This window comes from Anneissia japonica, unplaced genomic scaffold (genome assembly GCF_011630105.1).
Source record: "Anneissia japonica isolate Jap-2015-1 unplaced genomic scaffold, ASM1163010v1 scaffold287947_len44719_cov152, whole genome shotgun sequence".
Lineage (NCBI taxonomy): Eukaryota > Metazoa > Echinodermata > Crinoidea > Comatulida > Comatulidae > Anneissia > Anneissia japonica.
The window spans coordinates 7024-18453 of record NW_022743347.1 but is presented as its reverse complement, the minus strand read 5'-3'; the positions used below and the strand labels follow the sequence as shown (position 1 = coordinate 18453).

The window sequence follows — 11430 nt, the reverse complement described above, 5'->3', positions numbered from 1 at the left end:
GTTGGGGATAGGAAAACAACATTGTGAGTTTCAGTGATGCCATCACGACTGACTTATATAATAATTAACATCAAATTAGCACTTTTATAGCACCAGTATCCATCTTGTGAAATTCATGGCACTTCAAATACGCCTACTGGTATTTTTCATGTGGAATACTCAATCAATATTTTGTTTAATTGCCAAGAAATGTTTATGTTTTCAGTATTGCATTTTTGCACAAATTTTACCAAAATATACTTGTTTTAAACAACTTCTAATACTTTTACTTGATGTTTGCATTGTATAAGAAATTTTTAAGTTACTTATAAGAAAGAGGTGTACCTCGTCATCCGACATGCATTGCTCCGGTGGAGGCGTTGGAGCATAGTTAAGTCAAAGCCACATTTCTTTGTGGGACTCAACAGGTCGGATCCGTCAACAGGTCGTTTCTTCTTACGTTTCTTCTTGGCACCACGCCAAAGCTGAGGCAGCGCATTTGTGTTCTTTGTTTCAAACAAACGATAAAAACAAAGTACTGTACCTAAATAAAAAAAAGTTGTTTCTATAAATATAAATATTATCAAGAAAAGAAATGGATCAGGGGCAAACCGGAGAAAAAATTATTAGGTATTGGCTACTGGGACGGAGGAGGGGGTGGGCCAGAGGAGGGTGGGGTTGTGAGGCGTAGCATCCCCTACCACTACAGAACAGGGGCAAATGCATGTGTTTCCAGGCTAACGTGAAGAAGTTCCCCGATTTATACCTCTTAATAATTCATGACACACTCGTGGCTACTGATTTATTTGACTGCTGCATAGTCTTTCCACACCCCACCCCACCTTCTCCCCTCCAGCAAATAGGATCTGCCATTGTAGAGCATACTTCTCTGATTAAAAAAAAGTGGAAAAAAAAACCAATAGAAACGATTCTGTGTTTTAAAATAGTCCAACTGTGCCACATCTCCCAAGCCCTGACCAAAACATTATCTAGTATTCTTTGTGGACCTAGGCCTGTCTTATAGGCCTGGCCCCTGGCCTAACTAGGCCCAGGGCCTAACTAGGCCCAGGGCCTAACTAGGCCCCTGGCCTAACTAGTCCCCTGGCCTAACTAGGCCCCTGGCCTAACTAGGCCCCTGGCCTAACTAGGCCCTTGGCCTATGCCCCTAGCATTAATTAAGAATCTGAAAGCCAATACGCCAATAATCAAATCTAATTGATTAATTTTATAATGAAACAGAAATTCACTGCTTCTTGATTATGCCTATGTACTGTACTGAGGTCCTTTCTTACTCAATGCTCAGGATACAATTACAAGGACATAAATACTTGAATCTATAACACCATCAGCGTCTCATACTTCAGGCATTTATTAATACCCTATAGTCTACCTTCACAATGATCAACAGGATTTCTCCGGTACGCGTACCTCGCTATTTTGTTTAACTTATATTGTAAAATCTACGTAATGATACTAAATTTCATTATTCTGTAGAAACAGAAGAGCTTAAAAGCATGTTTTTACCTCTTTTAATTGTCAAAAAAAGATGCCCTCAATTAAAATACACACATGTGAAAAGATTGTTCATCAAATAATATTTTGTACGGTAGTTTTGATTTAGTAAAATAAATGATAAATATAAAGGAGGGTTAAACGTCCATTGATTGTAAAATTACCGAATGTCACATGGAAAACCCAATGGAAAATAAACCTTTGCAACCCTGAAAATCCAGCGACAGGCAATGCGCCCGCCTATCAGAACATGGTAATGTGTGTTAAATGGAGTATTGTATAGCCAATAATTGGGCTAGTAAAATAGCCTGTGGGCTAGTGAAACTGCATTGAACTAGCCCAGTTGGCTAGTAAAAATAAAACAAAAAAACGAGGCCTGATAAGTAATAATCATACAACGCTCTACAGCTAAGTATTGAGCACTAAATATCAGAAATACTTTTTTGTTGACGATTTTTAAAGGACTCTCATTCTGTATACAGATTCTCGTCACTTATGTTCTTCCATATTTCAATTAATACCTGATGATGACCTATGCTCAAAAGTATTCATAAATTAAATATTTTATTCTGAAGCAAATATATTGACTGTTTCATTTCTTATTTATATGATTTTACATGTGAAGAAGCATTATTTTATTGAATATGTATCAATTTTCATACCTACCTTTCCTGGTTTGAATTCTGGAAACAATTCGGTAACACTTGGCATTTTTCTTTTCTTCGGCGTTGTCTGTGAATCTACATTTTTTGTCGACCCTTTACTGGAATGCTTCAGTAATTGATCTTCAGAGTTTTCAGTTCTTTTTGTCTTACTATCACCTGCCTCTGTCTCACCATCACCCTTATCCAGAGGTTGCTCTAATGGAGATTTTGATATTCCTTCAGAATCACTGGGAGAGCTTCTTGATGAGGTTGCAGGAACGACAGATGGTAAAATTATACTGGATTCCAAATCCATTCTGGAAGTTAGGTTTTCAAAATTTCTGGATGGTGTCTTATCCTCTCTGGAACTGGTTGACTGTCTTGAGTTGGTTGAACTAAAAGAGTTTGACTGAGAGTCTTCGATTCCGAATGGAGAACCAATAAAGTCTTGATGCACGTCTTCCTCTGTCGGATGTCGGAGATTATTCAGTTCTGCCTGAAGCACAGCCACATCCACATGCAATGATTGAGAGTCAGTGCCACTACCAATGTCTGATGAACCAGATGTTGGAGAGATGATGTTGGCATCATTAGTTGGTGATGGTCCTGAAGGTGGTGGGGGCATCAAGGTAGCATCTTTTGAATTTTCCTCTTCACCTTCTTCATCATAATTCTCATCATCGTCATCTGAAAGGTTATAGTCTTTTATTAAACTTTGTCCAGACATCCAGACTGTCAAATATTACTTGACAAAAATCTGTTGCATGCCTATACATCTACACTTGCCACAAGTCTCTAATTTATTGATTTTTCCTAGTGTTAAAAACTTTCAGAGAGCACAACCGGTATCTGTTTATATCAAGAAAAATCCTTAAAAAGTATAGCATGGAACATCATTCACACAAAGAAATAATAAGGAATGACAATGGTGCCAAAATCGATTAATCTTTAATAGGTTTTACTAATTAAGACAAAATTTATGGACTGGAATCTAGTTTATATAGTCATGATGTACCTATATATGGTCATAATGTGATGTCATCATGACTATATTTAGGTATGTCACTGGTTTTTGTCAAATAAAACATGAGACAGGGCATTAAATACAATCATGTATTTAAAGCTTCACAATAAAAATACAGCTCATTCTTATACAATTTTAAGTTTCACTTTGGCCTACATACCTCTCTTTGGGGCAATGTAAGTACCCATGTATGGTTGAATGCCCAGCGCCATCTCCTCGTCGTCATCGGCAACCTCTGTGATATCAGAATAATCAACAGCTGCACTTGATACACTTTCATCATCTGCAATGATCCAAAGTAAAACAGAAACTATTATATAAAATGCAGCAACAACAGCATTCACTTTCATCTAGAACACTAACTAAATTGCATTAATAATCAGCAGTGTATCCAGGGGAGTGCTCGGGGTCCTTTCAGAGTTTGAACAAATTTAAGAAGTGCCATTTTCCGGTATCTAAAAGTCCCCAATTCTTTAATTACTTCACCCCGGCTTCAACAATATAGAAATTTTGTAGATTTTATGTATTTATGTGCCATCTTCCCGCAATTAAAAGTCTCAAGTTCTTAAAATTTTCTAACGTCACAGCCAACCATGACTTCCATCAGCAACCCTCTTCCTAAAATCTTGGTTACACCACTGATAATAACAAAAATAGAAATCAAATTGTAATAAAAAAAAAAAAATAAGTGTAATAGAACATTGACTACTGTAGGATTGATTGTGATGTATTTAATGTACTTTATAAACAAACTTTAATTATTATTTCACAAGCTGTCATTCAAGCAGTGATCTTCTTCTTTAGAAACCAACTAAAATGTATCCTAACAAAAATAAAGCTTACCAAAAAACATTAATTAAAATAAATGTCATTGAGTATACAATAGGAAACATTCACTAAATGTTAAAAGCTACACTACTTAAAATAGTTAAACAATTATCTGTGAAATATTCATTACTCTCCATCAATATTTAAATGACACAATTATCCTCTCTTACCATCATCCTTGAAAGCATCATAGTCATCATCCGATGATCCTTGCTGTTGAGTCTGTGTTAATGATTGAGCTAAGCTCCCTAGACCACTCAGGTTGCCAAGCGCTCCAATGTGGCGTACAGATTCCTGAAAAAAAAACATTTTATCTTAATGTATCATATACGATACCAGGGGCCTTGAAAACATCTCTTGAATCACGAAGCATGGTTCAGTTTCTGCAACCGTTAAACATCCTTTTAAATGAAAATAAAGTCAAAACATAAACAACGCTTCAGTGCAGCTCAAAAAAGGATTCCATTTAGGAACTGTCTGCAGACCTAAACTGAAATGCTCATCAAAAATGGAATCAATGACAATAGCAACAATAAAAAAAATTACTGTACAGGTGGTTTACATACCATTTACTATAAAAACAAATATCTTAGGCAAGTCAAACGGCGAAGCGGTTAAGGCAGGTGCCTGCAACCACAATATCGGCGCTGGTTCAAACAGCATGCTCGGCTATGGTTCTGGAGGTAGAACACGTCTTCTCCAACAAAGACTATAAACCGTATGCCTAGTGTACATAATTGACTCATGTGCACTTCAAAGAACCCAGTACATATTTTGAGATGAGTAGGGGGTGTGTACTAGTAAATACAGCCACTGTTCTCTTGTGATGGGATTGCCACTTTGAAATATTCACTGTTTGGCATATAAAGCTGAATAAAAAAAAATCCTTTTGAGGACATTAAGGTCGACTGTAGCTCCGGAGGCAAAATATTTGTTGATATGTTGTAGAACTGACTTTTCTAAGACACATGAAAGTTGTTTGACGAAAAACTGGGGAAAGTGAATGAGATAAAGAAGAGGAAAAAAGGGGTATTACCGATCCAAGATATTGACATAAAATAACGCTTGTAGCGTTATTATTACCGTGGGCCTTTATTGATATTATTAGGCTTTATTTAATACTGCTTTATTTAGGGCCTGCACGACCTATCTTAATTCTTATGATAGGTTTAGACTAGGCTAGGCCTTAGTCTCCCTGACCCTGTCTAGCCTAGCTGGGCACTAGTCCTATGTCCAGTGGTCACTGGTAGTTAGTAGCAGCAGGCAAGGCGTAAAGCGCCCTCTCGACCTTGACTAGGCCTAAGGCCTAGCCTTATTGGCTTGGTCTCCTCTACCTAGGGCCTAGTATTAGCCTAGGCCCCACTTAGCTAGCCTAGCTAGGAGGGCTAGCCTAGCCTTAATAATACTAATAATAAAGACTCGACAGAGCCCTAGACTATCAATTTAACATAACATTTGTGATAATAATTAATTATGTATACTAACAATTATTGTAAACTGTAAATCAATATCAAATCACATCTCAGATACTTAGAACTGAAGTCAGGCTGAAAAACATTGTAATCTTCTTAAATCTTGTTTTTCGCCTAACATTGGAGTGCGCCCTCAGGTGTGACCGTCATATCGCAACAACAAAAAGGGATATAGACACGATAAGAAAAGTTAAAACAGCCGGTCGCTGTGTCATTAGACGCTGCAAAAAATCAACATCAAATCATTCATAAACCACCAAGCATGGCCCAGAGAGTTGTGAAGATCGCTAAAACTCTGAGAAATAATTGGAAAAAGACCACGTTTTTTGTATTGGTGGGTTCATATGGAATTTATTACGTGAGAGACAGAATAAAGTTAGTTTTTATTTTAAACTGGTTGATTCATGTACAAATAATAACTCTGCATTCATTTCAGGCCTGTCCAACGTTACGAACAAATGCATTTGGCCGGGATGAATGAGTTCTTCAGGCTACCTTCTTTACTTGAGCATCGCTAACCTCCTACTTAGCCTAGGCTGAGTGTATGGCTAATGGGATTGAATCTTTTGTGTTGCAAAACTAAAATTGTTGCTATTTATATTCTTGGTAATTTTAGCAGTACCTCAATGTAGGCATTCAGCTTCACTTTGTATTTTGTAATTTTAAATGAATTTTATAGGCTAGGCCTAGTTAGTTGAAGCCTACCTATGCCTAGAGTTTTAGACTAGGCCTACTACAAGGCCTGTGCCCTAGTAGTATATGAATAGTAGTACTAATTACAGTTATTTTTATATGTTTGTTTAATATGGGTGCAGGGGGGGGGGGGTGGATCCAGTCGGGGGCATGTATCCCTGTTTACCCACTAAATTTTGAATGCAAATCAATGTTATGTGCTACTCACTTACCTACCGGTATTCTGAAGCTGTTGTGCCCTCTGTTTGAAAAATTCTAGATCCGCCCCTGTGCACCATGCATGCATGCATTTTGAATGAGTGGCTCTGTTTCAAATGTGGATCCAATAAATTGATTAATATTGTTAAGAAAGAGTGAAACACTGTTTAATATTACTAGGCTGGCAAGTTTACAATTGTCATAAATATTATGTACTGTGATACAGCATCAGTCAAATTGAGTTTAGAAAGTAATGTACCAGCTAAAAAATTGCAAAACAAAAACATGTTAATAATAATAATGTTGGAAAACTTAGTTACACTCATTTGATTTTCTTTCCTTTCTCAGAGCAAATGAAATACGAGCAGATTATTGTAAACAAGCAGTAGTAAGTCTAACTTATTTTCATTTTAGGCCCAATAAAAAAATATTAGTATCACCATGTCTTCTATGGTATTGAAAAATATGTATTTTTGGGGAAAAAAGTGTTTTTGGAAAATAATTACATTTTTTTGTCTTTTTATTTTCTTTTTCATTTTTTTTTTTACGTAAATAATAGTTGTTTGTATTATGTTAATCATGTATTTACTTTGAATATCAATGCAACAGCAAACAATCCAAACAAAATTCATAGTCAACGAAATGAACCAGTCGAATACACCCATTAATTCTCAGATGGTTTTTTCTTTATAACAGATATATGGGGAAGAAACCATTCAAACTGTGAGCAAACCAAGAAAAGTAACAATCATATTAAATCCTGCTGCCAGAAAGGGGTGAGTTTGCAAACTGCCAAGACAAGAAAACAAAATTAAATATTTTATCTTTAATCAAATTTGCCTGACTTTTCTTGTTTTATTTTAAAGGAAATCTAAAAAGCTGTTTGAGAAGAATGCTGCTCCTCTGTTGCATCTAGCTGGTATCAATGTGGAAATAATTAAGGCAAGTTTGATTCTTTTTCTTCATTGACGGTGACTTGAGTAGAAACTTTTTATTTCTGACCTGGTAGGTCACCAGTCAGGTCACCAGTTACTGTATATGTCTCATAGTGAATGTGGGTTCATGAGAAAAGTTTAAAATGCAGTGATCCAAGTTACTGTACTTTTTTCTAAAAATAATATGGTATGAATAATGTCCAGTGCTTCTTTTATTTGTTTTAAATGTTTATTTAGTAGCTGTTTTCCATTGACCATCTTAGATTTGTCATCTTGGTGTAAAGAAAAAAAAGTGCCCTTATTCTCCCTTTTTTAAATATTAGGACAAGAAACTACTTTTTTTTTTAACTTGGCCTAAAAGTTGGAATGGGGCGAATACAGAAATGTACGAGATAGAATTCCCAAGTAAGCATTGATATAAATTACAGTATATACACTACTTGCTTGATGTAAATAATACTTTTGTACACACATTCATATTATTATAGTTACATATGTCTTGGATATGTCAGGGATTCTGTACAGTAATATCAAAGCAAATTAAATACTTTTTACCAAATTAAATACTTTCTGATTTCTACAGGTATTGGTACTTAGGACCACTAAAGTCCAAATTTGCATATGTTTTTGCAACTGTTCAGGTAAGAAAGCTATTCTTTGATACTCAATTTTAATGTAATCATTTTATAACAAATTGTAAATATATTAATAATAATAATAATAATAATATTAATAATATTTATAAAATTTATTGATGTAAATTTAACAATTGCAACAATGATTTTAATGATTCATCTTAGAAATGATTTCCTTGTTTATTAAATAAAGAAGCTCAAACTCAAGGGGTTAATCAACCAATGAATTATGATAACAATTTATAGTTTTTACAATTGTGGTTAAAATCACTTTAGTTTTGAGAAATTGAATTTTAAGCACGCAGTGATACAAATTTATTTTCTAAATAGGAATGGCCACCTGTATTTAAAGCTCATCTTGCATATCGTCCACCTGTAGATGTTCCTGAAGAACCAGAGGTTAATCAACAGCAGTATAGTTTCTTTAGTCGCTTGTTCTCTTGGATTTGGAGAACAGAGCAAAAAGGTATTTTGAAAGTGACCAGTGGAGAAAAACCCAAAATTTTATTATTGTACAATAGTAATATACTGAATTTAAAATAGCCTTATTAAAGAAAAAAAAATATTTGTTGATTATTCTCTATTGTGAAGGATATATTGAAAAAATATATGCTCACCCAAGGAAAAATGCTCTTGTACTAGAAGCATTAACTAGAACATTTCTTTTCTCCATGAATTTCTTAGAACCAGAAATTGAAGAAGTTGAGGAGATTCCTTGGAAAGAGGTTGATGTATCAATGCTTGAGTTCTCTGCTGAAACACATAATGATAATGTAGAAAATGCTTTAAAGGTAAAAAAAAACGTGAACAAACATAAACATAATATGAAGACAGGGGTCCAAAGTCGGAAGAAGTCATTTCTGGGAGATCTGGGGGGATGGGTTCATTTCCGGAATCTTTTGACCCCTGTGAAATAAGTCAACCTTCACCTGTGCCAAGAGGCAGTGCTAGTGCATAGGAATGTCGCGTATCATATACAGACGAGATATGGGATATATTTACTACCATACTCCTTGCACTAAGATGTAATGTTTTGGTAGTTGCTTTTGATATAATATTATGTACTGTACTTTTCCCATGAGTATAGAGACCCTGCCAACTGACATCACAAAAACAGGCTTCATCAAAGAAGGGTAAGGAAAGTACAACTATTATGAAACATTATTATTGATATAAATTTTGTTTGTTTATTCAGTGTAACCAGCTCTCCAAAAGAGACCTAATGTCTTACAATCTTGCAAGTCCTTAAATCAGTCTGAGGGAGTTGTATCTTTTGATAGGATTTTTAATTCAGGAATCTTGGAATTGAAAGGGCAGTATCCTTACAATCTACAGAGTTCAATTAGCTAGTCTCTGCTTAACCATCTTTCAAGTGGCTTATCTAGGAGTCTTGAAATCATGGGGGTGGAGGAGGGGGGCACGAAAGTGAACTGGGGGTTGGTGATTAAGTAAGGGGACGCTATCTCGCAAAATAAGGTGATATGAGGTGATTTTTTTTCTACTTTCGCATTGATTTTTTGCTTAAAATATCAAATATTTTCAATGGGGGGGGGGATGGGAATTTGGGGGTGCAGCCCCACCCTCTCCACTAGATACATCACTGCATTTTTCTCCAATGACCCATTTTCTGACATGAATTTTTTATATAGTTGGAGGAGAGTATCTAAGGCAAAAGACAATAAATCTGAGATCCAAAGTGAAACATTGCAAGTTGGTGAGTTTAAGTTGACACCAGTGGAGCCAGAGGTAAACACTGTACTTAGCATAGCAATACTAACAATAAGCTGTTGCCTATTTAGTCCCATCCACATTATCAAGTTATACTGTATTTGACAAAAACGTGTGACATGCCAAAAATGGTAATGATGAATATATATGGGTAGGGCTTTACTTGTGGAATCCATCCCATTGGCTGACTAAAAGTAATGACAGTTTGCTGACTACTGTTGTCATAGCCTCATAATTGCGCACAATGTTCCCAAACAGTGTCATCTTTCTGTCACAATAATAAATCTTTTTTTATTTTTTTTTATAGGCCAGCTTCTTCAGCATTGATAATGAACAGTTTGATGCATACCCGGTACATGTTAAAATTCTTCCAAATAAATTGAGGTTTTTCATCAATGAGGAAACAAATCAGACAAGGTGACCATGGAGAAATGCAGATAGTAAACAACAAAGGTACAATTGGGCTTAATTTGTCCATTAAGCCTTGTTTTCTTAAAATCACTACACTATCGCTACAGTGTTTTCATTACCATCATTGTACTGAGTACTACAATGTGACCAAGCAATCAGCACTGAATCCTGTCGGCAATAGCATGTAGCGATTGTATGGAAAACAGGCTTTTTGAGTGTACAGTTTTTTTGACACACCTAAATGGATCCTTGTCATTTGATTGGTGGATTTGGTATAACTGGATCTAATACAATCTTTTCATTGGTTAAAAGATGATAGAAAAAAGGTATATCATTAAAATTTTATAAGTATCAAATGACAAAGATCTATTTGAGGTGTGTTATAAACCGTTTTCACATCACGGCATCAATTACTGTATACAGATACTGAATGTTTTTATTCACACCATCTAGTGCAAATGCAGAAGGGGTGCAGAGAACAGTGCAATCGCACCCCCTAAATGTATTAAGAAAAACAACTGTTGCATTATTGCATTCAAGAGCTTTCCTATAATTTCTATAATTTTATATGAAGCACATAGAGTCACTGTCTAATATCTGAGGTCAGAGGAGGATAGTCAGTGCGAGACATTGCCAATTTACTTATTTTTGTACTTCAAATAATTTAGTGAGAAACTAAAAAAAAAACCCTTTGTTTTCTTTGTCAGATTGATGTACTCTGGGTCAGCTGTGCTCACAATGCTTATGACATGGACAGAACACCAACTGATTACATGTCTTGTTGAGGTTCCTTGTGGCAGTATATCAGACAGCAACAATGCAACTCGATTTGTTCTGTTATTACTCTCAATTTATTGCCTCCAATAATTCTATTTCAGTTCATTGGTATCGATTTATTGCATAATAGAACTGTGTGGATAAAGAACATTTATTATTTTATAATTATTAAACTGATATGAAAGAAGAAACATTGTTGAATTATTTATTTGTATAGGTGTAATTTTTGCCCTACCTGACGTGGAAATGTACCGAATACTCAGTAGGGCTGAGGTCAGGTAGGGCAAAAATTACACCTATACATGTTTCTCCTGACGCAAAACCAGTTATTGTCTATTATTCCATCACGACATTAACAATTACTAAGAATTATTTATTATTGTCAAAAGTAATTAAAAATACCACATTTTTAAGGATATTTATGTATACTAATGTGTACAATTAAATGGAATGTATTACAGTACCTCAACAATACCTATGATAGTTTGTCTGGAATGTATACAAATTATGTTGGATAATACAGCATTTTAAATAAGAGTGCTTGCTCCAAAGCTAGTGAATGTTTATGGTTCAACCTTAGGCTGTTGAACCATA

The 11430-nt window shown here is 35.2% G+C and overlaps 3 protein-coding genes, 1 long non-coding RNA gene and 1 pseudogene across 4 annotated transcripts; 3 read left to right on the top strand and 2 right to left on the bottom strand.

Moving 5' to 3' along the window:
- LOC117119437 overlaps positions 1-339 on the bottom strand; it is a 7391-nt pseudogene extending 7052 nt beyond the window's left edge.
- Positions 340-596: 257 nt separating this feature from the next.
- LOC117119436 (clumping factor B-like) lies at positions 597-4296 on the bottom strand. The gene is made up of 4 exons (XM_033264264.1): positions 4158-4296; positions 3320-3442; positions 2158-2822; positions 597-868 (listed from the first exon to the last, which is right to left on the bottom strand). Exons 1-4 carry the CDS (start codon positions 4294-4296, stop codon positions 782-784), a joined length of 1014 nt encoding a protein of 337 aa, XP_033120155.1. The 3' UTR covers positions 597-781.
- A 1354-nt stretch (positions 4297-5650) lies between these two features.
- On the top strand, positions 5651-7334 carry LOC117119441 (acylglycerol kinase, mitochondrial-like). Its single transcript, XM_033264267.1, has 4 exons — positions 5651-5834; positions 6699-6738; positions 7047-7126; positions 7217-7334. Exons 1-4 carry the CDS (start codon positions 5722-5724, stop codon positions 7317-7319), a joined length of 336 nt encoding a protein of 111 aa, XP_033120158.1. The 5' UTR covers positions 5651-5721; the 3' UTR covers positions 7320-7334.
- A 54-nt stretch (positions 7335-7388) lies between these two features.
- Positions 7389-8837, top strand: LOC117119435 (acylglycerol kinase, mitochondrial-like). Its single transcript, XM_033264263.1, has 5 exons — positions 7389-7421; positions 7647-7690; positions 7869-7926; positions 8251-8386; positions 8605-8837. Exons 1-5 carry the CDS (start codon positions 7389-7391, stop codon positions 8835-8837), a joined length of 504 nt encoding a protein of 167 aa, XP_033120154.1.
- A 731-nt stretch (positions 8838-9568) lies between these two features.
- On the top strand, positions 9569-11027 carry LOC117119438. Its single transcript, XR_004447188.1, has 3 exons — positions 9569-9666; positions 9956-10101; positions 10767-11027. It is a non-coding gene; the product is annotated as an uncharacterized LOC117119438 (long non-coding RNA).
- The last annotated feature ends 403 nt before the right edge of the window (positions 11028-11430 follow it).

What these genes read in the sequence shown, in the direction of transcription:
- LOC117119436 (XM_033264264.1), bottom strand. Translation starts at nt 4,296, where the DNA reads ATGTTTTTTTTTCAGGAATCTGTACGCCACATTGGAGCGCTTGGCAAC. An exon ending in TGATGCTTTCAAGGATGATG is followed by an intron (nt 3,443 to 4,157) that starts GTAAGAGAGGAT and finishes GGATCATTGCAG; the next exon opens with ATGATGAAAGTGTATCAAGT. An exon ending in CAGAATTCAAACCAGGAAAG is followed by an intron (nt 869 to 2,157) that starts GTAGGTATGAAA and finishes TTTTTTAATCAG; the next exon opens with AGAAGTATGCTCTACAATGG.
- LOC117119441 (XM_033264267.1), top strand. Translation starts at nt 5,722, where the DNA reads ATGGCCCAGAGAGTTGTGAAGATCGCTAAAACTCTGAGAAATAATTGG. An exon ending in TACGTGAGAGACAGAATAAA is followed by an intron (nt 5,835 to 6,698) that starts GTTAGTTTTTAT and finishes TTCCTTTCTCAG; the next exon opens with AGCAAATGAAATACGAGCAG. An exon ending in AATCCTGCTGCCAGAAAGGG is followed by an intron (nt 7,127 to 7,216) that starts GTGAGTTTGCAA and finishes TTTATTTTAAAG; the next exon opens with GAAATCTAAAAAGCTGTTTG.
- LOC117119435 (XM_033264263.1), top strand. Translation starts at nt 7,389, where the DNA reads ATGTCTCATAGTGAATGTGGGTTCATGAGAAAA. An exon ending in AATGTGGGTTCATGAGAAAA is followed by an intron (nt 7,422 to 7,646) that starts GTTTAAAATGCA and finishes TTGGCCTAAAAG; the next exon opens with TTGGAATGGGGCGAATACAG. An exon ending in ATGTTTTTGCAACTGTTCAG is followed by an intron (nt 7,927 to 8,250) that starts GTAAGAAAGCTA and finishes TTTTCTAAATAG; the next exon opens with GAATGGCCACCTGTATTTAA.